A 27,577-nucleotide genomic window follows, 5' to 3' on the forward strand; every position below is an offset into this window, starting at 1 on the left:
TAGGCTGTAGGGAAACAGCGGCCATTTGCTGGCTTTAGTCCCATTGATAGTAATAGGGGCCAGTGGCCATTTTGAATATGGGAATATTCGTACAGCAGGGCCTTTCTTCAGGTTTCATGAGATGGACAGAAACACCCATAATCGCTGGAGTTGGCGATACTGAGTCATGGACAAGGACCCGTCATGAACCTCTAGAGGGCAGATTTTAACAGCCCTGAGGTTTCTAGAGATTAATTCCGATTGATGGGAGTGAGGAATACTAATACTTTGTTCATCTTTCGTGTGAGGGTCTCAGAGTTATTACACTAGGCCTCACTTCACCCCTAAGGACTGAGTATTATTATTATCCTTATCAGCCCTCTTTTACACATGGCTAAAGTGAGGTGTAGCAATAGTGAATGACGCTTGCAAAGTCACACAGCCAGGCCCAACCGGGGCACTAGATGATCCCAGATTGCCTGATTCCCATGCCCCAGCACACTCAGCAGACTAAGACGGGTCGAGAAGAGTCAAGTCTTACATTTGTTAGATGGGTCTCTTGGTCTTTATTGCCAAATTCAGAGGGCAGCATTGCATCAGGAAGCTGTTAAGAGGACAATAAAGTTGTAGCTCCCAAAGCTATGCTAGCAACACTTCCATCTGTCACATTGGCCCATTCCAGCCAGGGTAAGGTGAACAAACAGCTCAGCATCAAGCTATAGATGGAGCGTTTAAAACTCAGGACTGAAAAGCACAATCCATGTAACTACAGGTCAGTCAGAGATTTCGGCTAAGTGTTACACCAACCAAGATGCGTCTCCTCACTTCCTCTTTTTCTGCAGCTGAGCTTTGGTTGACTTCTTTGCTCGTTCTTCAAGAAGGGGAGGTGAGGGGTAGGGGACAGGAGGGTTCAGGATCAGGGCCCTCTTCTGGAGTCTCAGGTCCAGGATCTCAAAGGTGGTCTGGATCTCAGTCTGCAGGATCTCACGGAGAGCTTGGATCTGGGTCCCGATCACTTCTTTCACTAGGGTCTCCAAAATCTGAAGAGCAAGCAGAAGAAGATGAGGGCTGTGGTTAACTGCATCTCTCTTTTTACTACCTGTATTACATTACAAAGGGGCCATTCCCTTTGAACTGATCCTGGGCCAAGCTGGCAGTGACTGAAGGAAGGGGGAGGGCAGAAAAGGTGGTGAGATGCCTCCTGTGTATCAGCTTTACCTTTCCCCCAGCCTGGTGGAAGGTCCTTCTAAGCGGCTCGGTGAGGCTTGAGATCTGCTGCTGTGGGCCTGGGCATGCTTGAGAGGTAGCCATTCTCCAGAGCAGCACCCTCCACTTACCACTGCAGAAATTCTCTTCATGAATCACTGATGACTCTGAAGGCAGGTTCCCCTCTACACTCTGAAACACCAGGGTGGGGAGGGCGAATACATGGGCATACTGCTTCATTGAAGCCACGCTGCCAAGAAGCTTGGGGTGGGGCTCGGAGACAGCATGAAAGCACAGAGTCTTGCATTTATTGTCAGTACAACAGAGACCTCCATGCAGATGTCCCAGGCCACCACCAGATTTTCTAAGATCTAACCAGATCTATGGGCCAACTCCCCCTTACCCCAGCTGATTCCGCAAAGAAGAGGAGCAAGACCTCCATCCCACTGAGAGCCAAGAAGAAAACTTGGAGGGAGTTTCCAGTCCTATATTGGGACTCACCCACATAAGGGGCCTGTGGTGCTTGAAGAACCAGTTAAACTTTCCTGGCTGCTCTTCTCTGCTGTTTGCGTGAGTTCAAAAGGTGATTTGGGAGGATTGTCTCTGCTTGACTTGAACTTGCCAACAGAGCAATTAGCCACCCGCACATTATTGTACGTTAATTCCACAAGACGGGTGGCCCAATAATAAAAGTGCCTCGTTAGAGTTTAATTAAATTTCCAAAACGATTTGCTCCTGGGCTGAAAACCTGTAGTGCAAGCTGAGGCAGGTTAACGTATTTTTTTCCCTAAGTGTTACAAACTCTTCACAGCTGGTTATGGAATGAGACTGGAAGTGGCAGCCCAATATCTACCCTAGCCATGAAAAGCCTCATTTCTGCATTGTTTTGCACACCCAGGACTCCCATTGACATCAGTAGGAGTTCAGTGCTTGCGTGGGAGCTGCACACTCTTGCACCAAAAGACTTGAGTGTGATGAATACAGGGTGGATCAAGAATTAAAGGTGTGGCCAAAGCCTCAGGGCTGTCACCTCTATTAAAGGGTCACTGTCAAGTAGTTTAATTCCCACCAGTTAAGCGTGGTTTAAAAAAAGGGATCGGGACATCCTAACACAGTGGCATTGTGTGAGGGCAGAAGAACAGGGCAGTTGACTCTGCTCTCTCCAGATTCACTGTCCAAGCTCAGTAAAGTGCGAACAAGCAGCATCGGTGGTGAAATGTACTTTTCTTGTAGCTTTTTCCAAATGAATTTAGTGTCGTGAGGGGTTATTGTTTAAATACTAGGCAAATCTTGCAGCCTTTACTCAAGCAAAACTCCCACAGGGTATGGATCACAGACTTTGATCCAAGGCTTTTCTCCCTTCCATTAACACACAGGTCACCTAGATAGAGAGCTGAGAGCAGCCTGACATAGACCTGTGAGCTGTACCACTCCATGCTGAGATTACAAAGTCACTGGAAGGAAAACAAACCCAAGTTCCATCTCCTCAGGTGCGGATCTCATTCACTCAGCAGTGCCCGGAAAACAAATCTGCATGAATATGAGTCAGTGCCAACAGAGCAAGTGGCATCTCGATCTTTTGCGTCAGAGCTGATCAGGGTAAGATGTGTTTTGTTACCTTTGCGTTTCTTTGCTGTCTGCTTTATTAAAAAAAAAATACTACCATTGCCCCAACGTATAGAATGCCCTCCTGAGCTCACTGGACCAGTCCCCCCACTCACTTGTTACTTCTTCAGAGCTCTGCACTGGGAGTCAGGTGCCCTGGTTTCTATTTCCTGCTCTGCCACTGTCCTGCTGGGTGACCTCACTTTCCTCATCTGTAAACTGGGGATAATGACCCTGCCCTCCTTTGTAAAGTGCTCTGACCACCACTGTGGAAAAGTGCTATACAAGAGCAAGGTGTGACTATTCTCATCCTTATTAAAGCCTCATTTCTCCTGCAAAGACATACATGGTGTGGTCAGATAAGTAACTGTGTCACCACATCCATAACTTACATCCTTCTTTGCCACGTCCCATCATGGCGCATGCTGTACCCTTGCTGGTCTGTCATGCCCTTCATTTGGGGCTGTGTTCTCAAACCCTCTCTCACATTAGTACCTTACTCTGTGAGCACTCCCCCTGAAAGCTGCAAAGGAGCTCATGCAGTAATGTATTAGTCAGCAGGGGGAAAGGTGGCTTATAGAGTTTCAGTTCTCCGGGACAGGGACCTGCTCTTTGTGTATTTTGTATGAAATGCCTAACATGCTGTGGATGGCACAAAAAAATAAAGAGTGGGTCAATAGCATGGTTGCCCCTTTTTGACCCATGTTGCTGTACAAAGTTTGGGGTGCTGGGGGTGTTCCAGTCGGGAGTAGAAATTGATGGTCATCAGGTGTTTCTTTGAGGCAGTTTTGTTGATCTGCAAAGAATGCAAAGAGTACTGTGGCTCTGAATGCAATATAGATCAAATAAAAGGAAACAGCTTCTTTTGCTCACAGCCCCACGCTTTTCAGCCTGCACCCCAACCCGCAAACCCAAAAGGGTTCTTCCAAAGTCAGCCAGACACTTTCAGCTGCTACTTCAGGGTCACTCTCTTTCTCTCTCTGTTCTTGCCTGCCTCAGTGTCTGTGTGATCTCTCTCTCCACACACACACACAAGCACTCGGGTGACCAGATGTCCCAATTTTATAGGTACAGTCCCGATATTTGGGGCTTTGTTTTATATAGGTGCCTATTACCCCCACCTCCATCCCAATTTTTCACACTTGCTGTCTGGTTTTGGCGGTGGAGTTGAGTGATCCCACTGGATAAGGCCATCAGGGCTGGCTTCAGTTACCAGCCCAGCAGCAGGTGCTTGGGGCAGCCAACGGTGAGGGGCAGCATATCCGGGTTTTCGGCGGCAATTCAGCGGCGGGTCCCTCACTCCCTCTCGGAGCAAAGGACCAGCTGCTGAATTGCCACTGAAGACTGAAGCAGTAGTGGTAGAGCTGCAGAACACGATCGCGGCTTTTTTAAAATTTTATTTTTTTTGCTGCTTGGGGCAGCAAAAACCCTGGAGCCGGCCCTGATGGCCATCCAGTCGGAAGAGTGTGAGACGGCCTATGTTTGGGGCACCTTTTCTAGCCCCCTTCCCCCATTTGGGATGAGCAGAGGGGATCCTAAAAAGGCCTGCTCTGCCACATGGCTGCCGCCTGCGTGCAGATTTGTGACTAAAGACTCCCAGAGATCACTGCTCCCGTCTTCCCCATCGCTCGTCCGTCACCGCAGGTCTTTGTGTGGGTGTGAGCCCTTTGGCAGAGGCCTGCACATGAAATCATTTAATGTGGTGCGCAGGTGGTGGCCATACGAGACTTGACAGGAGGAAAACCCTGACCCAGTGACAAGGAAATCCAAGATTACCAGGGTCCTCCCTTCTGCTGCAGCCCTTGTCAGCCTTCACAGCCACAGATGAGTAAAAGGTCCTCTATTTGCACCTGCTCCACCGTTGGGGTCTTTGTGAAGTTTGGACCGCAGTAAGTCAGGAAACTCTCCTCAGATCTGCTTGCCAAGCGGGACCCTACCAGGAGTATGAAAGCTCCGGATGATTGCTCAGGCATTCTTGTTTCTTACAAATAATAACCTTACATTTCCATGCCTGTAAATACATTCCTCTATAACCACTCAAAGGCGTAATTAACTGCCTGGAAACAGTGAACTGTGGGTGGGGGAATGTGGAAATGGATCTCATTTACAAGTCCAGCTGATTTCAGTTAAAGGTAGTTCATAGATGACAAAATCATTTGTCCCAAAAATTGTCTGGGGTTTGAAATTTTGTCCAGATGTGTGCCAGGGAAAGGATGGTGGGTGGGGAGGCTGTGGATAAGGTTTCATAAGCCAATGCAAAAGGGAGTATGCATGATCCCCCAGAACAAGGATGGGAATGTTGTTTTTGACAATGTCATTTGTTGGGAATAGCATCCCAGCTTGTCCGTAATGTTGACTTCCTATTGGCGAAAAATCCTGGCATCATGAGCTTTTCTAGTGCAGCCCATGTTAACATTCTTAAAACAAGTGCTGTTGTCCATGAGGACCTGCATACCAATGGAGTAGCACCCTTTGCGGTTTATGTACTCGTGCTCCTTGAGGAGGGCAAACGATGGGCACATGCTCCATCAATGGTCCTGGTTTGGATGCCCCATTCTCTCAAAGCCAGCAGTTACTTCAGAATATCTTTTATGCTGGCCACCTTGGGGTAAACCACACCCCTGGTCGCCTCAGAAACCTCCACCACCACTTTACCAACAGTTGACTTTCCAATACCACACTGGTTGGCCATAGACTTGTAGCAGTCCAGGGTAGCCAGCTTCCAGATGGTTATAGTGACCCACTCATGAACTGGCAAGGCTGCCCTCATGAGGGTATCTTTATATTGGAGGGTACAAAGCTCCAGAAAGATAGTTTTCTTCATGCAAAAGTTCTGGACCCACCACTTGTCATTCCAGGTCTGCCAGAGGATGCAGTCCCACCAGTCTGTGCTTGTGGCCCTGCTCCAGAAGTGCCAGTCTATGTAGAGAGCATGAGCGGCTCTATCGAGCATGGTGAGCAACATCACCAGTTCTAGTCAGCCATGTCTGTGTTCTCCTTCTCATGCTCCTGCTCCATCAGAAGGTCTGTTAGGTGCTTTCGGTAGGTCAGAAAACTCTGCCAAAATGCCCACCAGCATCTCATGGAAGCCCTGCCTGTTTCCTGAACCAGGAGTGAAAGTGCAAGCGAAATGACTTCTTCACGTTACCGGCTCTGGTTGGCGGGAGCACACAGACCAAAATGCCTGCTTGGCAGGATGTGTTGACGGGCTGTTCAAACTTCCTGTAATGTGCAGAGTGAACTGCTAACTTTTCCTACATTGTACCATGGTCAAAGAGCTAGAGCGACTACCTTTTGGGAGGATGCTAGGGAGTCTGGGATACAGGTGGTTTGACTCAGGGCTGCATACTGCAGTGTGGACACCAGAGCCCCGGGTTCACGTGTGAGTTAGAAAATTCTTAACCTGGGACTGACAATCAGTGGGGACACTCAAGCCCTGATTTCGCCAACCCAGGTCCACTGACTCAAGTCCTGCTAACCCTGGGCTTGCATTGTAGTTTAAACATACCCTAGGTGAAGCCTGACCTTGTACTGGGATAGGCAGAGTTACTTTGCAGGAGCAAGCCCAGAACCTCTTGTGCAGGAGTCAAATACCCAGAGGAGCAGAGGTAACTCCACTTCCCATACCGCATACTCAACTCTTGCTCAATCCCAACAGCTCCTGCTATGCGTCAGGCAGCAGGGAAAAGGCATGCAATGTGGGCAGACAGTAGGTGTATCCAGGGCCGGTACAAGGATGTTTTGGGCCCTAGGCAAAACTTCTACTCATAGACTCATAGACTCTAGGACTGGAAGGGACCTCTAGAGGTCATCGAGTCCAGTCCCCTGCCCTCACGGCAGGACCAAATACTGTCTAGACCATCCCTGATAGACATTTATCTAACCTACTCTTAAATATCTCCAGAGATGGAGATTCCACAACTTCCCTAGGCAATCTATTCCAGTGTTTAACTACCCTGACAGTTAGGAACTTTTTCCTAATGTCCAGCCTAACTCTCCCTTGCTGCAGTTTAAGCCCATTGCTTCTTGTTCTATCATTGGAGGCTAAGGTGAACAAGTTTTCTCCCTCCTCCTGATGACATCCTTTTAGATACCTGAAAACTGCTATCATGTCCCCTCTCAGTCTTCTCTTTTCCAAACTAAACAAACCCAATTCCTTCAGCCTTCCTTCATAGGTCATGTTCTCAAGACCTTTAATCATTCTTGTTGCTCTTCTCTGGACCCTCTCTAATTTCTCCACATCTTTCTACCTTGCACCCTCCCCTGTCCCCTAGGCCCCACTTTGAGGCGCCCTCCCTCCCCGCAGTGGCAGCTCCGCCCTCTCCGCCCTGAGGCGCCCCCCCTGCGGCAGCTCCCCACCCCCTACCCTCCGCCCTGAGGGCACCCCCCCCCGCCCCAGCTCACCCCTGCTCTGCCTCCACCCTGAGCACCCCATTGTTGCTTCACTTCTCCCGCCTCCCAGACTTGCGGTGCCTAAGCTGATTGGTGCCTAAGCTGATTGGTGCCACAAGCATGGGAGGCAGGAGAAGTGAAGCGGCCACGGCGTGCTCGGGGAGGAGGCGGGGCAGGGGTGACCTGGGGCTGGGGAGTTCCCCTGCGTGCCGCCCCCCACCTTACTTGCTGCAGGAGGCCCTCCTCGTGCCCCCCTGCTCCAGCTCCCTCCGCCTAAATGCCAGTGGAGACCGTGGCGGCTGAAGATCCGGCCGCCACGGTCGCTGCTGAAGAAAATGCTGCCCCCCAAATCCTAGCGCCCTAGACGACTGCCTAGGTTGTCTACATGGTTGCACTGGCCCTGGGTGTATCAAGGCCCAACAGGAATATGCTACATGCCCATGGTCCAAAACCATTCGCTCTGTAACCGTTTGGGATTCCAGCTCTTACCTCACCTCCAGGCCAGGAGAACTGTTACTATTCTTTGTTAAGATCCAGTAACATGCTTGTGATAGGAACAGAGAGAGGTTGATGGAACATGAGGACAGCCTGCCAAGGGGCATCGTGCAATGAAGCATGGAGTGGGTAACATCTAGGCAGGGTTTTATAAGGTTGCCTGTCAGTGTGGCATCTGGATGCCTTCCACTAATCGTCCTTTATAACGGATCCATTGAATCCACATGCCAAATCCAAACTCCCCCAAATTAGAGGTCTGAATTGTAAAACCCTCATGCTCAGGAGAGTCTGAAGATGGGGTTTTGGTTTGTGCCCATCTCTGTCACTTGCAAAATGCTAGTGTAGCAGGGTGGACCCCTGCTCCTGCCCTGAAGGGCTTAAAACAGCCCAGGACGAGGGCTGTGGCTGGGGCAAGAAGCCTGGGCTGATTGGGGAAAGTAGGCTCAGCTGTGGCCAGGTCCCAATCAGGCCCAGCTGTTCCCTATAAGAGGTTGTGAGCCAGAAGCCCAAAACGGTCTCCCTCTGACTGTAGAGGGAGATGGGCCTGGCTGCAGGGGGCTAGAGACAAGGTGTACCTGAGTGAAGCAGGGCTGGGGACAAGCTGAGGAGGTGGGGAGCTCTATCCTGGAAAGCCCCAGGCTGTGACCTAGCTTTGGGCCAATGGGTACTGGGGGTTGCAGAGGGCGGCCCAGGGGTAGGCCAAGGCAGCAGGCCCAAACCCTCCTTGTCAGTGATGAGTGGCTGATACTGCAGTCTGCCCCAGGGTGTGGGGCTAGACAATGACTGGCAGTAGCCTTATACTGAGGCAAGGTGGGGATAGACAGTGAGAGTTCCCAGGGGAGGGGAGACCCTGAGAGAAAGGGGTTACTGCCAGGGGGCAGCACCCCATGTAAAAGGGCACCGGGTCCAGGGAGGGACATGGGGACCAGAGGACAGGTGGATCACCGGCCTGCAGAGGGCGCTCCAGAGCTGGAACTGAGCTAATTCCCGAAGTCACCAGCAGGAGGTGCCGCAGGAATGAATCCACTCCTCTACAACTAGAAATAAAATGTCCCAACTCATGTCAAAATACTCAAGGATCATCAGAAATAGGAAGAACCTCCATGCATGTACCATGGATTCCTGGCCACCCCAGGCATGTCTCTGAGGTACATTGTCCCAGGGGCTGGTGGCAATTGAGGCCACAGAAGGTGAAGTGACATGCCCAAGGTCACAGAGTGAATCAGTGGCAGAGCCAGAAGCCGAATCCAGGTCTCTTGACTTGTAGTATCCTCGCCTGTGGAGCACACTGCATCCCTTTCAGTGTGAAGGTGCCCATTTCTCTACAACTACTACAGCATTACCTGTCTGTCTAGGATCTCTGCTCGCGATTTCAGATCATGATATGCTCTTTGCAACATATGCTCCCTCTCCAGGTGTAGTGTCTCTCGGAGGAGCAGCATGTTGGTACGTTTTTGGATCTCAGTGGCTGAGAGGGCAGCCAGCTGCTGCTGATAGTGCCAGACTTCAGCATTGACACCTGCAGTCAGCGGCAGAGGCTGTGGTGGCACACAGATTTCTAGGTGGGCAGACGTCTGGTCAACGTCTCTCTCCTGACACAGCACAAACTGGTAGAGCTGGTAATGCCTGATGAGCATGTGATAGAAGTATTCACACAAGACACATGGTTTGAATGGACTCAGCTTTGGCTCACATGCCACGAGTTTATCCCTTAGGACACAGATGGCCTGAGAAACGGGCAAACCTGGAAAGAAACAAAAAGAAAATGTTTCCTGAGTAACCCCTACAAGGTTCTGGTAGCAATCAGAATGCCATTTTGCTGTTTTAAGGATGAGGTGATTAGCACCAACCAATATTTGTTTGGAGGGGAAATAAATTGAAATTATCCCACACTGACCATCTTTAATCTTGTCATGGGGGAAAGAGGGGAAGTCGCTGTTTCTTCAGGGCTGTTGTTTACAAAGACATGTTAGGCTCACGTGGCTGCATTTTACAGGACACAACAGCTCGAGTTGAAGGATGATACTCAGTTATACAAGAAGGGCTGCAGCTCAGCCCAGAAGCTTACAGCAAATGAAATGGTTTAACAAATGTGTTTGACAGACAATGATCCTATTGGGATAACCCCACGCCAGTATTTTACCCTGTGATGGTGTTGATACCCCCTTGAATCAGCTGCATGAGAGAAGGGGAATTTTTGTGACAGACGTGTATAACAGATCAAAGGCTGGTTCTGCACCTACTGACTCTGCAGTGCACTCACATCTCTTGTTGAATTGCTTTTGAGGTCACATCGAGTGCTCCTGCTGTTGTTATTTATTATTACATGTGTTACCACAGCACCTAGGAGCCCAGCCAGGGACCAAGGCTCTATTGTGCCAGGCGCTGTACAAACATAGAACAAAAAGACGATCCCTGCCCTACAGAGTTTACAATCAAAGCATAAGACAAGAGACAACGAATGGAAACAGAAAGAGCCAGGGGGGAGAAAAAGGAAATAATGAGGCAATATTGGTCAGCATCATACACAGTGTTCTCTGCACATTAGTGGTCTAGCTGTGTAGCCGTAACGTTCATGCCAGACTGCTAACATTATATCAGATGACTACAGGCTTATCTGGAGGGATCTATTTCTGTGTTTACTTCTCACAATGCTTTGGAAGTGACAATCTCTTTGAAGACTTTTTAGTTCCTCTTAGACCATTTAGAACCTGAGCCTGCTCACACCAAAATCAAAGGCAAAGCTCCCATCGTCCTCCACAGGAGTAGGACTGGGCCAGAGGGTCTACTTGCTTTCCTGCAAGAGGTAGGGTTGCCACCTATCCAGATTTTACCCAGAAAATCCGGTTTTTGGCTTCTGAGTCCAGGTGCCATTTAAGGTTGACAGGTGCCTGGTTTTCCACAGTTGTTTGGCGGCATGTGGGGAGGCAGGGGCAGGAGCGGAAATGTGGCGAGTTCAGGGGAGGAGGTGGGGAAGAGGCAGGGACTTTGGGGAAGGCTTTGGAATAAGGGTGGGGCAGAGGTGGGGTGGCATGAAAGGGGTGGAGTGGGTGTGGGGGCTGGGCCGGGGGCAGAGGAAGGGGGTGAGCACCTAGGGGAAAGCGGGGAAGTCGGTGCCTATGGCATAAGCCTCTACCGCATAAGTTAAAAGCCAACTGCCTTTTAGCTAAGGCTGTGGAGCAGACTCATTTTATCTCTCTCTCTAAGTGGTCTCGGCGTCACTAGATGGGACAGAGCACCACACCAGAAGGTGTGTGGGTTACACGTCCTCAAAGTCAACAGTGACAAGTCTGAGAGTGAATGACACCAGCTGGGGTAAAAGTAGGTGGAGCCCAGAGAAGTAAAGTCATTGGGGTGAAGAGATCTGGCTCATGAGAGTCCCAGCCTCGCCAACTGACTCAGGCAATGGATGGCAAGACTGGAGCCAAATGTTTCAGGAAACTGATGTGAGTCTATGCTGAACTGGCTGACAGGGAGATCAAATACACCATTGTCCCAGCCCTTAGAATGAGGAGTGGCTGCGTGTTATTCCTTCACAAAGCTCTGAACTGCAGTGGTGATGATAACAGTGGGGGCTTTGACTGCCCAGATGCCTCATGCTAATGCAGGTTTTGCACCCATGAATGGGGCCATGTGCAAAATTGGCCCTCCTGATAAAATGTCCCTAATGGGAGTGTATAGACCTAGATCATTTGTTATAGTGTTTATATATGTCAAGGGAGAAGCCAAATAATGAAGAACACATCAAATTCAAATATCAGAGGGGTAGCCGTGTTAGTTTGGATCTGTAAAAGTGGCAAAGAGTCCTGTGGCACCTTAAAGACTAACAAACAAGGTGCCACAGAACTCTTTGCCACATCAAATTCAGAAGCCCTTGGCCTAGATTTCACTCCACAGCAAGCAAGGAGTGGGCAAAATGTGTATTAATATTACAGTAGCAACTAGAAAGTCCAGCGGTAACGTTAGGTGCTGCATGCACGTTGAGACCTGGGCTACACCTAAAACTTAGCTTGACCTAGGGAGGTAAAAAAATCACACCCCTAAGGCTACAGCTACACAAGAGAGTTTACAGCAGCACCCGTTGTGCCCTTATAAGCTCTCTAATGTAGCTGCTCTCAGCCGACGGGGAGCTGTCTCATTGGCTTAACTACTACAGCCCCTGCGAGCAACAATAGCTATGCAGCCGGAGACGCTCTGCCGCCGACACAGCACTGTTCATACCGGCACTTATGCTGATGTAACTTATGTCACAGAGGGGTGATTTATTCACTCCCCAGAGCAATATAAATTATGCTGCCATAAATGCAGGGTAGACAAACCAACCTAAGCCCAGAACAGAATTCTTCCATTGACCTAACTACTGCCCCTAGTGGAGGTGGGTTTACTACAGCTACTATGGCATAGCTGCATAGTGGTTGTGCCACTGTACTGCTTGTAGACAGCTCCCTAATCAGTGCCACATAGCACTCAGAATTTAACTAGACAGGACAGACAACAGGTTACACAGGCACAGGGAGCCTCATTCTCATTTACACTAAGCTCCCTTTACCCAGTTCTGGCAGGCAGCTGGTAACGTGACTTAAAAACCACTTTATGCTACCAAAGTGGTGTTAAGTCAGAGGTGGGCAAACTACGGCTTGTGGGACCCTCCTGCCTGGCTCCTGAGCTCCTGGCTGTGGAGGCTCCTCCCCAGCCCCTCTCCTGCTGTTCTCACTTCCCCGCAGCCTCCGCTCATCGCGCCGCTGGCTTGAGTCCTGGGGCAGCGCAGCTGCAGAACCATGCCTGACCCGGTCTCTGTGCTGCACAGTGGCGATGGCGTGGCTGGCTCCAGCTGGGCCAGTCCCTGGTGCTCCAGGCAGTGCGGTAAGGGGGCAGAGAGCAGAGAGAGGGGGTTGGATAGAGGGAGGGGAGTTCGGGAGGGTGGTCGGGGGTGGGGGTGTGGATAGAGGTCAGGGAGCAGGGGGGTTGAATGGGGACAGTCAGAAATGAGAGGAGGGGTTGGATGGGGCAACGGGGGGCAGTCAGGGGCAGGGTTTTGGGGGGCAGTCAGGGGACAGGTAGAAGGGGGGTTAAATGGGGGCAGTCAGAAATGAGAAGGGGGTTGGAGGGGGCGGCGGAGGACAGTCAGGGGCAGGGGTTCCAGGCATGGTCAGGGGATGGGGGGGGATGGGGCACGGGTCCTGGGGGGTCAGTCAGGGAACAAGGGAGTTGGATGGTGCAGGCGTCCCGGTAGGGGGCAGGGATAGGGGGTGGGAGCCAGGCCATGACTTCCTCCCCTAACCAATCCTCCATACGATTTCCGAAAACTGATGCGGCCCTCAGGCCAAAATGTTTGCCCACCCCTGTGTTAAGTGCTCCCAGTCTAAACGAGAACCAAGATCTGCTGGAGAGATGTGCATCACACGAGGAGCCTGTGACAGGGCCAGGAAAGTGAACCCAGATCTTTGAAGCCCTTGGCCAGCATTTTCACCACAAGATGATCTTCCTCTCAGAATGACCATTATTATAATCATTATTATTATTTGTATTGCAGCAGAGTCTAGGACCACCGTCACGGGCCAGAAACCCACCGTGCAAGGGGCTGTTCAAACGCAGAACAAAGAGATGATCCTGCCCCAGAAAGCGTACAATCTCTGTATCCATGAAGCTGAAATAACGTGTAAATCAGGCCTGGGATCTTCTTTTGGTTTCACACCAGTATAACTCCATTAACTTCAGTGGAGTTACTCCTCGCTTACACTGGTGTAAATGAGTCCCGAATTAGGTCCATCAGCTTCAGTTAAAGAGTGGTTCCAGGGTTATTTCACAATCCCAAGCACATAGGGGGCTCAGTTACACCGCTGTAATTCTGGAGTAGCTAGTAGAGTTACTCTGGATTTACACTAGTGTAACTGAAACTAGACTCTGATCACATCGTTTCTGGATCAAGACCTTCAGAAAAACACCAGGAGTGGAGAAGGAAGTCTATATTTAGGGCCAGTGATTAATAGCACCAAGATGCTACCGGAAAAGGAGAGCTGGACTGGAAAGAGAACTGGAGTCAGTACTGGGGCCGGGGGTTGTAGCGGAGAGATGGTCACTGTGAAGTGGTAGCAAAGTGACATTACAAGGTGCCAGGTGGCCAGGATGCTGCCCTGAGGAAGTCTAGCCTTCCTTTGCAGACTGTGTCCTGCTGTAGGAAGGTATCTCTGCCCTTCCCTCTCCTGCAAACCTTCTCTCCCAGGGTTTGTGTGTACAGTCCTAATCTTTGTATATAAAGGAAAACAAATAAGCTTTTGCATTTTTCATTTCAGAGGTTGATGGGGATTTGGCTGGGATTGCAAAAGAAGGCAGCAGACATTCCCTTTCACCTAACTACCAAGACTGCCTCCTCTCTTGCCACCCCAGCTCTCCCCTTTTCAAAGATTCATCGGTTCCCAGGCCAGAAAGGGACCATTGTGATCATCCAATCTGACCTCCTGTCTAACACAGGCCAGAGAACTGCACCAGAGTGATTCCCAAAATATATATCGGTAGTTAAGAAAACATCCAAGCTTGATTTTAAAATGGCCAGTGATGGAGAATCCACCACCACCCTTGGTAAGTTGTTCCAATGGTTAATTACTCTGACTGTTAAGAATGTATGCTTATTTCCAGTCTGAATTTGTCTAGCTCCAGCTTCCAGCCATTGGATTGTATTATACCTTTCTCTGCTAGACCGAAGAACATATTATCAAGTATTTGTTCCCCAGGTATGTACTGATAGACTGTAATCAAGCCAACCCTTTGCCTTCTCTTTGTTACGCTAAATAGATTGACTTCTTTGAATCTATCACCATATGGCAGGTTTTCTAATCCTTTAAACATTTTTGTGGCTCTTCTCTGAACCCTTTCAAATGTATTAACATCCTTTTGGGCGGAATTCCCCCAATCCATCTTGTATGCTTTCCTCACAGTCTTTCCCCTTGCCAAGCACATTCCATCCCTCTTCAGATCTCTCTGTTACCTTCCCAAACTTCCACTCCGAAGGCATGATCCAAAGTCCCATGAAGGAAAGTCTCCCATTAACTTCTGTGGGCTTTGGAGTGGGTCCCTAGTCCTTGCCTCATGGCCATGCCAACACAACACCTCACTACCTCTCTGCTCTTGTCTCTTTTCACTACCCCTTAATCACTCCACTCTGCCTAAGGCTGCATGAGGAACCAACCCTTCTCCCACTCCCATCTGCATGCCCGAGTCCAAGAGGCCCCCTCTGCCTCTGATTCTGTTCACTGTACCCCTACTTCCTCCTTCATCCACCACACCTCCACCTTCAAATCCCCCCAACCCTTCTTCCAGGTAGCCCATAATCCTGGATCTCCCTTGAAAGAAGAGTTAAAAAGACAATAGAAAACAGGAACAAACCATATGCAACTAACCAAACAGGCGTGAAACGTCACTGCTCCAACACCTTGCTTTTCAATGCACCATCCTTGGCTTGCAAGCTGGCTATTTAGATCAGGGCAGAGGACCTTGGGCCTGCTTCTCCACTGCCTTGCACCTTGAGCAGTCTTTTACACCTGTGCAAACAAGGCAACGCTCCCATATTGGAATTCTCCACTCCCACCAGCCATGTTGCGCCGTTTACACCCATGTTGCACAGGCATTGGTGACCTCACAAAGGAGCAAGGCAGTGTGGAATCTTCTTCCTGTCTGTAATGCACATAGTGCAATATTGGCACTGTTTGAATAACAAATAACATAGTTAAGCTTTCGCAGCTAACATACTGATGGAAATGATCTTAACAAGATGTCTCAGGCACTAACGCAGACTTAGTTTATAAAAGCAGCATTTTCCATCAGTGTCAAAGTTTGGGCTCCTCACTCTGAAATGAGTTTTTGTTTGTTTTTTCCACAAAGATTTAGTTCTGGAGATTAACTCCTGGTGCACATTGGCTCTTCCACAAGATTTCAATCTATCATTAGCTTCCCATCCATTATTCAGCAGGGCTGATTATGAGCGACGCAGCACAGCTCCTTCCCCTGTGAATCGGCAGGGAAAACTGAGAAGGGGTTGCTACTTTATCATAATACCCCATGGCATCTTCCCCACTCTGCAAAGGAAAATTTAATTTGTTTGTGATATTTTAATTAAACTTAATCTAATTGCTAAGAAGCCATGATGTCTCAAATAGAATCCATCTCATACGGCTCAATTGAGATTTGATATTAGGATCCCGAGTGTTGAGCGGCAATAACTAGGACACCATAGAAAGGCAGCCAATTCTGAGTGAATTTCTCAGATTGGAAACTCCTTGAGGCAGGGACCATCTTTGTACAGCCCCTAGCACGATGGGGTCCTGGTCCATAATGGGGATTTGTAGGTGCTACAGTAATACAAATAATAAAAGTCATCTATACACAGAGGAATCAGAACTGTCCTATGCAGTTCTTAAGTCTCACTTAAGCTCTCGACATACGTGGGTTGCAAGGAGTGCATAGGCCTGGAGCTGGTCCCTGGCACGAGGTGAATTTCTCCTTCTATGTGACATGGTTTTGCTAGGCTGTCATTCACACTGGGTTACCCCAAAAGCCCAAACCTGAGTGGCCTGCAGAACTTTCTTCAAGCCCAAAGCAAATGTGCAGAATAAACGTGTAGTGCAAACAAGTTGGCTACTAGGACAACAACGGCGACGTCTTTGAAAGCAGTATTATGCAAACATGATCCACCTCAAACTATGTGCACCGGCGTGATTAGCTCAAAAGTAAACTGCTAGCAATCTCTGATTGTCCCCATCCTCACCCACTCACCCGTCACAGGCCAGATATGGGGACCTGCAGTGCACCCTCAGCTCCCATTTGCTCATTGGCTGCTCAGCTCCTTGGAGGTGGTACTCAGCAACCCTAAATGCCATACACCCAGAGGCATCGGCTTTATGGTCAGTCATACAAATGGGCAATTATTTAGCGAGTGCCTTAAAAACGTAAACATCCTAACGCCCAACATCGGGAAGCAGGGCATGCAAGGGTCATGCTTTGTAGCTGGTAGGTTTGTATCCTATCCAGGCATTCCCAAGGGAGCTCTGTTCTCTCTTTCATCCCAAGGCATGTGGGTGGCTCTGATCACCTTGCACAGAGAGGAGAGGGACTAAAACTGACTGGGATGTGAGGTGAAACACCCAGGTGTCCCATGATGGTTAGTTGCTCTCTCCTCAGACCGTTACCCCTGTGCTTCCCAGAATGGAAAGTAGGAAAACTGTCCCTTTGTTTGACTGTCGCGTAATGATGGCCTGTCTAACTGTGCCACTGTGGCTTTACTGCCCAGGAGCACTGGAAGCTCCCTAAAAGAGGAGGGGGACACTGATGCCAGAACTGTGGCCCCACCCCTGCGTTGCATTTCCAGCCAAGGCCTTGCCTCTGTGCCACCCCTTCCCCTGAGCGCCTGCCCCCCATGCTGCCTCTTCCCCCCCCAAGACCCTGCCCCCCACTCACTCCTCTCTGCCCCCTCCCCGTCACTCACCCTTACAGCTGGTAAAAAGTGGAGGGGCATGGTCCCCTGTCCCTCCTTCTGGTGCCCCTGTTACCATCCATTCCTTCCTTCATCTGCTGCTCTTCATTACAGAGGCATGAAGGAGGAAGGGATCTGACACCTGCCCCTCTCAGCTTATTCTAGATCTGATTCCCGCTCTCCTGTAAGCTGATGTGAATCAGAAGCAACTCGGCCGAAGTCAGGAGACTAAGACTGGTATAAAATCAGTTGTGTGAGGAGAATCTGGCCCTGTACAGCCTCTAGAGTGGGAGGGTGGGGGGAATCACTCATCCTTTGTGTCGACAAGTGTAGGACAAGCCCTAGAACTAAAGGGGGTGGAATTCAACCCCAGATATAAAGAAAGGATTTGAGAAAGTTCAAATGACATCCGGATCCAAACTTTGTGGCCCGAGTCCATCTCTGCTTAAATCTTGTGCTAAATAAACACGACACACCTAACTGGTGTGAACTGAATGTATTATCTCATAAGCAAACAAGGACAGTATTAGCTCTAATTTGTTTCTTGGCAGCAAAGTGGGGGCAAAAAAAAAAAGTACACAAACCTGCGGGGGATGACGTTAAGGTCACCAAACTAATGCATGTAGCAAGAGGCACTGTGCACCTTCCAGGGCAAAGTAGCTCAGCTGAAAGCTATATCTGAAACACATGCGTCTGCACGTTGAAAGCAAGGCAAGCAATGGATGGGATTGACAGATGACAATGGGGCTTGATCCTGCAAAGAGCTGAATGCCCTCGGATCACACTGACCTTATAGGCTCAGGTTCTAGAGGTCCAAGCTGAGGCCTGTTGTAAAGACCCATTGTCTTTGGTGGATGATGCATCAGGCCCTAACATGACACTTTACATGCACTGGGGTAAATTCTCCCCTCAGTTACACCAGGGCTAAGCTGGTGATCCTGGAGGGGACCCCAGTGGGGTTAAACCCATGTAAATGATGGGACCAAATGGACCATTCGCTGATTAATCTTCACTCCTCTTGTTTGGTCAATATCCCTGTTTTCCAGATGGGAACTCAGAGTTAAGTGGTTTGCCAAAGGCCGCCAGAGGGGCCAGTGCCAAATCTAGACACTTATGTGAGAAGAAAAATAGTCAGGTGACATTTACACTAAGGGTTCATGCCTGTCTGGCAGGAGTAAGGACCCGCAGCTAGCTTGCTAATCAGAGGCAGCCTAATGAGTTCAGCTGGACCCCACCTGAGCTGCTTGATTGGCCAACCGCCTGATTGGCTGAGGGGGATCAGTAGACCTGCTCTTTAGATCAGCAGGGCCCTGGCTGCGCAAGGCATTCGCCCACCGCTGCAGCAGGCCCTGCGTCTGCTTGTTCCTGGCCGCGTTCCAGCCTTGGTTACACTGCCTGAATGGTGGGAGGAGTCAGCAGACCAGCTCTTAAGCCCAGCAGCAGCAGTTCGAAGGCTTCTCAAAGCATTTGCCTATGGCTGTGACAGCACCTGCCTGGGGCCCAGCCCTGCTCCTACCTTGCTCCAGATAACCTGACTGACCTTCAGCTCCCATTCCTGGCTTCAGCTCTCCCCCTTGGCTCTGGCATCTGGCCTTGATCCTGGCTTGATCCTCAGTTCCTATTCCTGGCTACCAATTCCTGCTCCAACCACTTGGCTCGACTGCCCACATCCTAGTCTGACAGTGTGAGCAGCCCCAAAAGAAAACACACATTATAAGAGAACTAGAGCTAACACGGTGAGCCTAGATCCTACAAAGGCCAGTAGCTCTCTGATGGAGCGAGTGGAACCCCTACAGAACTTGCAGACTCAGGGTGCCACCCTGCAAGCCCAGAACATGGGCCTGCAAGCTCGACTCATGCTGACTGCAGGGCCGACCCCTGCTCCCTGTGCCTGACAAGTTCAATAGTGATTGCAACAAATGTTGGGGGGTTCCTAACTCAGTGTCGGCGCCTATTTCTGCTACGCCCGCTGGCGTGCCCCACTGACCCAGCCCAAGCAGGACTGATGATCAGCCTCCTTATGGGGGTGGCCCTGACTGTGGTGTTTCCACTCCTGGGAAAACCAAGCTGGTTTCAGGGACAATTTGAGGACTTTGTGTGAGTTGTGGAGGTGATTTCGATGACCAGAGTTGCAAGCGTCCAGTCAAAGCCGCACTTCAGGCCTTGTGGCAGGGAGGCCAGCCAGTTGCTAAATATGCAGCAGGAGTTCCAACGCTCGGTAGTAGACACTGAGTGGAACGAGGCTGCCCAGTGTTACCATTTCTGGCTCCACCTGAACAATAATCTTAAAGATGAACAGGCCTGGGTGGAATCCCCGTCTGGCCTGGATATCTTAGCTGAGCTAAGCATCAAGATTGACAATAGCCTGACTGAATGCCTCCCAGAAAAAAGATGGGCCTTCTGGCTTCTGCCAGTTCTGTCGGCATGGCCCCCCTCCATATCAGTCCCTTCTCCATCACCCAAACCCATGCAAGTGGATCAGGTTTGGCCCTGCCTTACCCCACAGAGAAATATTGACACCAGGCATCAGGCCTGTGTCTATATTGTGGGGAACCAGGAGACTTTGCATCGAGCTTCCATGCTAAGATCCGATCTGTGCCCTCATCAGGAAATGCCAAGCCCCAGCCCTGCTGGTATCCTCTCCCCAACAGTCCACACCAACACTCGTCTGACAGCACCCTGGTGATGGCCAGTCAGCGTCCAACACATCTCCAACTCCCTCTCTGGCATCCTGTGATGCCTGATACCAACGTAGAATCGCTGGTGGACTTGGTGGATCTGGAGTTCAGCCAAGCAGTAGCACACAAGATCCCCACCCAGTGCAAGGACTCTCCTGAGTTAGCGGAGTCCGTGGATGGGTCACTCCTTCTGCCACAACCCACAAGACAGCCCCTTAGAGGTAACTACCCTTTGAAATCCTCCAGTTTGTGCTAATTTTTGCACCAAATTCATCAGTTGTCATTGTCATCCCCTGGCTCATTGCCCTTGATCCATGCATCCAGTGGCAATCAGGCAACAATCCTGTTTCCCAAAAGCTGACAAGGGACCACAAAGAATTCAGAGCCACAAAGAGGGGATCCAAAGGTGTCCCTGGCAAGCCCCATGACCCCCCCACACACACACACCCACAGCAGCTCTAGGGATTCCTGATAAATATCATCACTCTGCCAACATGTTTGACAAAAAGAAAGCAGACACCCTACTACCCTGGCATAGCCTTGCTGTCCTCCAGCTGGAGGCAGAGGTTCCCTACAGGTGATCTACAGTCTCTCTGAATCTGAACAGGCACTCTGGAGGTATCTCAAGGAAAACCTGCAGGGTTCATTCATCCCTCCACATCTCAAGCTGGGGACTTGAGCTTCTTCATGACAAAGAAAGAAGGCTTCCTCTGGCCTTGTGTGGACTACCAAACTCTGAACAAGATTATAATCCGAACCAGTACCACTTAGCATTTATTAATGACCTATTCAAAAGACTCCTTTCAGTCAAGGTCTTTACAAATTTGGACCTCCATGGAGCTTATAACCTGGGGAGGATCTGAGAAGGAGAGGACTGGAAGATCACTTTCCATACCAGCTGTGATCACTTTGAATATTTGGTCATGCTGTTTGGGTTGTGCAATGCTCTGGTGACCTTCCAGCATTTCATAAATAATATCTTTAGGGACATGCTGGACTAATTTGCCATCATTTACCTGGCTGACAGCCTCGTTTTCTCCAAAAGTCAGCACTGCCACAGTCATCATGTGCACATTGGCTTGGAGAGACTCTGCCAAAACCATCTCTATGCAAAAGCATCTCTGTGCAAAGCTCCAGAAATGCGAGTTCTGTGGAATTCTTGCTCTATATCGTCTCGCCTGAGGGACTCAGCATAGACCTGTGTAAGTAAGGTGGTGGCAATATCTTCCTGGGCTGCATCCAAGGATGAAATTGGGGTGCAGCAATTCCTGGGGTTCACCAATTTTTACAGGAAATTTATTAAAGGGTTTTCTAGCTTGGTTGTACCCATAATGGTGTTCCAGTCGGCCGGGCCCACAGAGGCTCAGTGGGTCTTTGATTGACTGAAGAGGGCATTCACCTCAGCACCCAACCTGATTCACCCACATCCCACTAAACTATTTAGGATTGGAGCTGGTGTCTTTAATTTTGCCATAGATAGTTTTATATCAGCATGTGGGCCACCTTAACCAACTCTTTCCCTGTGTCTTTTATTCTCAGAAACTAATCTCAGCAGGAAAAAATTACAGTACCTGGGAGAAGGGGCTACTGGCTATCAATGTGGCTTTGAGGAGCAGCACCATTTCTTAGAAGGAGCCTGATTCGTGGTCCAAGTCCTGTTGCACCACAAAAACCTGGAGTAACTATGGATGGCTAGATGCTGTAACCAATGCCAGATCTGCTGGTCCCTCTTCCTTGCTTGCTTCAACTTTGTGATAACTTATTACCCAGGGACAAGAAACAGGAAGATGGAGGCCCTATCCTGCAAAAGTGAATATCTCAAACCTGATGGAGATGCACATGCTCAAGGTGCCCAACTTTATCAGTAAGATGATCAACAGTGGTCTGACATCCTCCATCCACTCCCTGATGATCCATACACAACCCAGATCTGCCAGACCCTGAATGATGTGGGTAGCCCACCTGACTCTGAGTTCCAATTACAGAATGGCCTTTTCTATCACAAGGGTTGTATTTATGTTCTGGAGGGACAACCTGGGCTTCAGGTATTGAAAATATGCTGCAATTCACTGTTTGTGGGCCATTTTGGCCAATTTCAAGATCTGGAATGTGGTCTGGAGGAGCTTTGGGTGGCCAGGTCTGTAAGAGTATATACATACATAAGAGTATATACATCAAGGAGTATATATGATTCTGAAACCTCTCCAACCATACCAAGAACCCATGATCAAACCCTTAGGTCTCCTCCAGCCTCTGCCCACGCCTCTGCAGCCTTGATCTACTATATCAATGGATTTCATTGTAGAACTGCCACACTCCTAGGAACACTCAGCAATCCCAGTTGCCATTGATGTCCTAACAAAGATGGCACACTTCATCCCATGCTGTACTGTTCCTACCACATGTGTGATGGGTTGGCTTTTCTTGGAAAATGTCTACCACTACCATGGGTTACCACCAGACATTGTATCAGACTGGGACACCAGTTCATCTCTCAACTGTGGCAGGAAAGTCTCAGACTCCTTGGCATCAAGTCTGTCATCTTGTCAGCCTAGTATCCACAGACTAATGGACAAACAGAGAGAGACAGTCAAATCTTGGAGCAGTATCTTAGCTGCTTTCTAAATTTACCACCAGGATGGCTGGCTCCCCCTGCTGTGCTATGCTGAATTCACATATAACAATGCAATCCATGCCTCAACCCAACAAACCCATTCTTCGCAAACTATGGATTTCACCCTCACTTCCACTCAGACCTAACCGTAAGGTCTCTAGTACTAGCCACCACGGATTTAGTGTCTCATCTGCACTAGGAGCTCAAGGAACATTTGCAGTCTTCTGGAGAAGCCTATAAACACCATGTGGACCAAGACCGTGAAGCTGCCCCCAATCTGGCTGTAGGGGACCAGGTATGGCTTTCTGCCCAGAACTTTAAATGGAGTCACCCATCTGTCAAACTAGACCACCAATTCCTGGTCCCTTTCAAGATTAAAGAATGGGTAAATCCAGTTGCCTTCAGGTTATGCTACCCTTGAAGATCTACCCTGTCTTTCACATCTCACTTTTAAAGTCCTACACCGAGAACCCTTACCCAGACCACTCCAATCTGCCACTGCCACCCAGTCTACAGACAGGAGGAGCGCTTTGTCTGCCTAATCCTCAGCTCTTGGAGAATTAGGGGAAAGCTCTAATACCTGGTGGATTGGGAAGGCTATAATCTGGTTGAGCGGTCTTGGGAAACACTAGAGAAAATCCAGGCCCTGGGCATATTGCAAAAGTTCCATCAGAAGTACCCAGAGAAACTGGGCCCTGAGGTCCCCAGGAGATGCCCTCGGGGAATGGGGGTTAGTGTCAGGAATCAGGGCCTTCAGCAGAGTTGGTCTCCAGGCAACAAGTGCAGCTGGCCTGTAGCAGGCTGCCCGATTGGTGGGAAGACTCAGCAGACCAGCTCTTAAGCCCAGCAGTAACAGTTCAGCATCTGCTCAAAATATTCACTTATGGCTGAAATAGATCCTGCTCCTGCCTTATTCCAGCCCTGCTCCTGCCTCAGACCCAGCTTTGTTCCTGGCCTTGCCTCACTCCAGCTAACCTGACTCTGATCCTCAGCTCCTATTCCTGACATCTGGCCTTTCACTTCAGCTTGACCCTTGGCTGCTATTCCTGGCTACTGGCTCCTGCTCTATCCACTAGGCCTAACTCCCTGTTCAAACCACTAGGCATGATCACACATATCCTGATCCCTCACAGCCACACAGGAGACCCGCATTAGAGTCCTGGATTGCTAGTGAGGAATGCTCAGAAAAGTATGTATATAAAGCTGGTATGAATTGACAACAGGGTTTGGACTTGAGCCCATAGCAGAGATTTATCCCACTTGAGCTAAAGGAGTGACTCCATTATCTTGTAGCAGCAGTAGGCTATTATCCTCCAGGCTGACCATCCACTAGAGGGAGCTGTGACACACTGTGGGCTGCATGTGTTGAAACTTAACTGTGTGTTGCAGGAACAAAGTGTTACACTTGCTGATGGACAGTTTAAAGTGGGTGTGCAGGTGTTTTCACCAACAAATCATAGGCACACATACATCACATGGGAGTAGAGTGACCAGATGTCTCAGTTTTATAGGGACAGTCTCGATATTTGGGGCTTTTTCTTATATAGATGCCTATTATTGCCCCCCCCCACCCCTTGTCCTGGTTTTTAATACCTGCTGTCTGGTCACCCTACATGGCAGCCCATTTTATAAGTAAGGCCCAGTAATATTTATTTATATGGGGGCTGTTGTGAGGGGAAGCTCACAAGTGTTTATCCAGTGCTCTCAGATGCTTGCATGGAAAGTGCTATATACATGAGGCCGCTGTTATGAAACCAAGAATCAATTCTTTGCTTTTCACGGTCTCTAATGGAGGTAGGGCAAGGGCATGATTTCAGCTCTTGCAAACGTGATACGTACGCAGACCTGTGTCACTCAAACAGACTTGTTCTGCGGGGCTGCACTCAGAGACAGGTCAACCCACAGCTAGGCAGAGCGTATCTCCTGTGTGTGTCCCCACTCACTACAAGAGCAGGGCTCTTTCCACGCCTGGACAGATCTTGGAATAATGGGCCTGATTCTGCTCTCATTTACACTGGTGTAACTCATGCGCCCTCTCCTGAAACACTGTGGTCACGAGGGGGCTGCATGGGGACAACTGACCCACCAAATATTAACTCCCTCCCCCCACACATTTAGGGCTTGATTCTCCTTGCACCAGTTTCACCCCAGTGTAACAGCACTGCCTTCCATGCTTCTGATTTACACCGGGGCGAGACCAACAGGAGAAGCAGGAAGCTGGAGGCAGTTCCCATCGCTAGGACACACCTTTGGTTTCGTTCAGCAGCTCTTCTGCAAGCTTTCCCGCTTCCACGACTGCAGGCCAGGAGAGCCCTTTCTCCACAGCGAACACAATGCTGCTGTAAACGCTGTCGAGCTCTATGCTGCGCCTCAGGTCCCCAACATCATCAAACTCCTCCCATCGCAGGAGCGCTCTCAGGCACTGGCGCCCTTCTTCCCTCTGGCACAGAGACAGAAACGCAAGTGACGTGGGAGTGGCGGGGGAGGCAGGTACTTCACTTGCAGATGCAGCATCCTCTCCTGAAGAGAATGGACCAGATCCTCACCCTGGCCTAAGTCTGAGTAATTCCCTGGAAGCCAAAGGAGTAATTTTGATTTATTCCAGTTGAGAATCTAACCCAAGTGTCTCAAAATATAGGCACATGGGGCCAGATTCTGATCTCATGGTTGTTTTACTCCGTATGGTTCATAGCGCCTGGTTTTCCCAGGTGTGAGAGAGAGCAAAATCAGGCCCTTAGGAGTTTCCACTGGGTCCATCCCAGGCAGTATCCTGCTGGGTCTGTCATGTCTGATATCCCACATCAGAGGGGAGCGAGCAGCTTTCAGAAAGTGACTGGGGCTTTACTGGGCCAAGTTGGGGAGTCACAGCCACCCACCCCCATGTTCCCCCCGACTCTTGCTTGGCCTAGCTGGGTTTCAGGTCTCGGTCTGGTGCAGCTCACAGACTCTGCTCAGTGGATAGGTGGGAAATTGGGTAGAGCCTTAGCTCCAACCCATGTCCCCCCGTAATAGGTCAGAGTAGCCGGCCCGGTATAAGCACTCTTTCAAGTCACTGTGAGGTACTTTCTCCCTGGAGTGGAGAGGGAATTGTGCCTCAAGGCGATTCCTGGCTTCCACCCCACTCCTTGCTCAGGAATATGGCTAAAGACGCAATCATGGAGGCGGCAAAGGTCCTTCCTGACCCTTATAAGGTTGGTCCTGCAGTGGGAGAGATTTGCCTCATTGCTGCAGTCATCCAGCAACAGGCTGCAGCCCAGTGACTTCGTGGGAGTCAAATTCATGGGGCCGAACCCTGCGGCGTGCTGCGTGCCCAGTGGGAGCGAAGGGCAGGATCAGTGTATTTCCTCTTCTGTTGTCTCAGTTCTACCTGCCATAAACTGCCCTTGGGTTTGCGGCCAGGTGTACAATGGCCAGCCATAAACTTCCCAGCGCTGATATAGGCTATTTCGGCAACACTTCTAATTCCCAGCTGCTGAGAAGGAGGTGTGGGCCTTGTAAAGGTGTGGCTTGCAGGTATCTAACCTTTTGTTCCCCTCACTCACTATTGCAGTGGGAGAGGGTATGAACCCTTATCTGATTCTGAACGTGAAAAAAAGAGCAAGAGAGCAGGTCTAGGGGCCAGAAAGAGGTGGAGGGAAAGGACTGTCTGCATCACAGAGACACCTGCTGGGCTCTGTGCTGAGGTTCAGAGCTAACTCTGCCGAGCCCCAGCTGTGCGGTGGTGTTAAAGACCCAGCTTCTGAGCTCAGAGAGGTAAATCTGGCGTAGCTCCACTAGCGTCAATGAGGTTCTTTGGAATTTCCACCAGTATTGCCTAGAGAAGGATTTGACCTAATGGCTCTGACCTCTCAGTATTTCCAGGAGCTATCCTTACCTGAAGCTCACAGACTCTCCTTACCCCCTCTGCTGATAAGGCCGCCATCCTTATCAGAACCCATTACTAGGGAGTGCGGCTTGTCTTATACAATCACAAAGGCAGCAAAGTTCCACTGGGTGGTAATGTTCTAGAAGCCAGTCCAAGCGCTCCCCTCCGGGCAGGACTCTCCCCTACAGCAGATTCCCTAGAGTTGTGTCAAGGTTTCTGTTAAACATCCCGACCGATGGGGCGGCTACCCCTGCCCCATTGCGCAGGCTAATAGATCTTGCTGCCAGGAAGCTTTTCCAGGTATTGGATGCAGCCACTGAAGTCACTAGAAAAACAGATTGACTTTAGTGTAGGCACCAGCGGGCCCCTTTCTGCCTAAATTGTCCTTCCCTTTGTTTCATTCCAGCCCTCTTTGTTACAATACCCATTTGCATTTCGCGGCTGTGACCAATACCTCTGCTTCATAGCAGCTGTGCACTCCCACCCCATTGGCACTGTGTAGCCAGAACATACAGATTCATGGCTAGATTGTGATCAGTCCTCGTGCGGAGGCTGGGGTGCAAGAAACCTGCCCTCCCTGCCTGGACCACCAATGGGGCTGATCGCAATAGCAGCCCTAAGGAGCAGGGGCTGCTCAGTCCCTCCTCCTGCCACCAAGAAAATTGCCCGAAGGGTTGTGGCAATGGGACATGAGGTCATAGCCCTGCCAGCCCTCTGCATTGGTTCCTGGGGCAGGGAGCACACACATACGGGAGCTCTTTTAGGGCCCGATCCCAAGTCATCACTCGGCCCTTCCAGCCTCTTTGCCACGTCTGTTGTTCTTTCTCTTAACTGCCTCACATTTTTTTCCCCACATCTTTCTCCTATTGAGAACCGGGCCTGGTGTTCCAGGTAAAGCATCCCTGAAGGGCTAGCCACCTTCCTGACCCCTGACATGGCATACACAACCAGCCGTGCATGCACACAAACTCCTCCTGGTGAGTCACGTTCTGCCATCGGATCTGCACCTACTCCTCTCCAAAACTAGTAAAAGCAAATTCTTGTGAGAGCAACTCAGGGATTGCGAACCACTTTCTCTCTCAACCAAAGAGTCTGTGGCTGGTTTATGGCCTGAAGCATGAGGGAATTATCCTGTCTCTCTCTCCCACTCATACACACACTCAACTGTGTATATCTGCATCAGGGGGTTGAAAACGTGGCCCTGGGTCATATATAGTATACTCCTGATTTTTTGAAACCCTATTATCTGACCAGCCGCATTATCCAATTCCCTTCCT

General features: G+C 49.9%; 1 protein-coding gene across 1 annotated transcript; it reads right to left on the minus strand.

Moving 5' to 3' along the window:
- Positions 1–800: 800 nt before the first annotated feature.
- C4H8orf74 (chromosome 4 C8orf74 homolog) lies at positions 801–26,357 on the minus strand. The gene is made up of 4 exons (XM_050948933.1): positions 26,310–26,357; positions 24,683–24,875; positions 9,021–9,421; positions 801–1,019 (listed from the first exon to the last, which is right to left on the minus strand). Exons 1-4 carry the CDS (start codon positions 26,355–26,357, stop codon positions 801–803), a joined length of 861 nt encoding a protein of 286 aa, XP_050804890.1.
- Between the last annotated feature and the right edge of the window lie 1,220 nt (positions 26,358–27,577).

The sequence above is a fragment of the Gopherus flavomarginatus genome, chromosome 4 (genome assembly GCF_025201925.1).
Source record: "Gopherus flavomarginatus isolate rGopFla2 chromosome 4, rGopFla2.mat.asm, whole genome shotgun sequence".
NCBI classification, from domain to species: domain Eukaryota; kingdom Metazoa; phylum Chordata; order Testudines; family Testudinidae; genus Gopherus; species Gopherus flavomarginatus.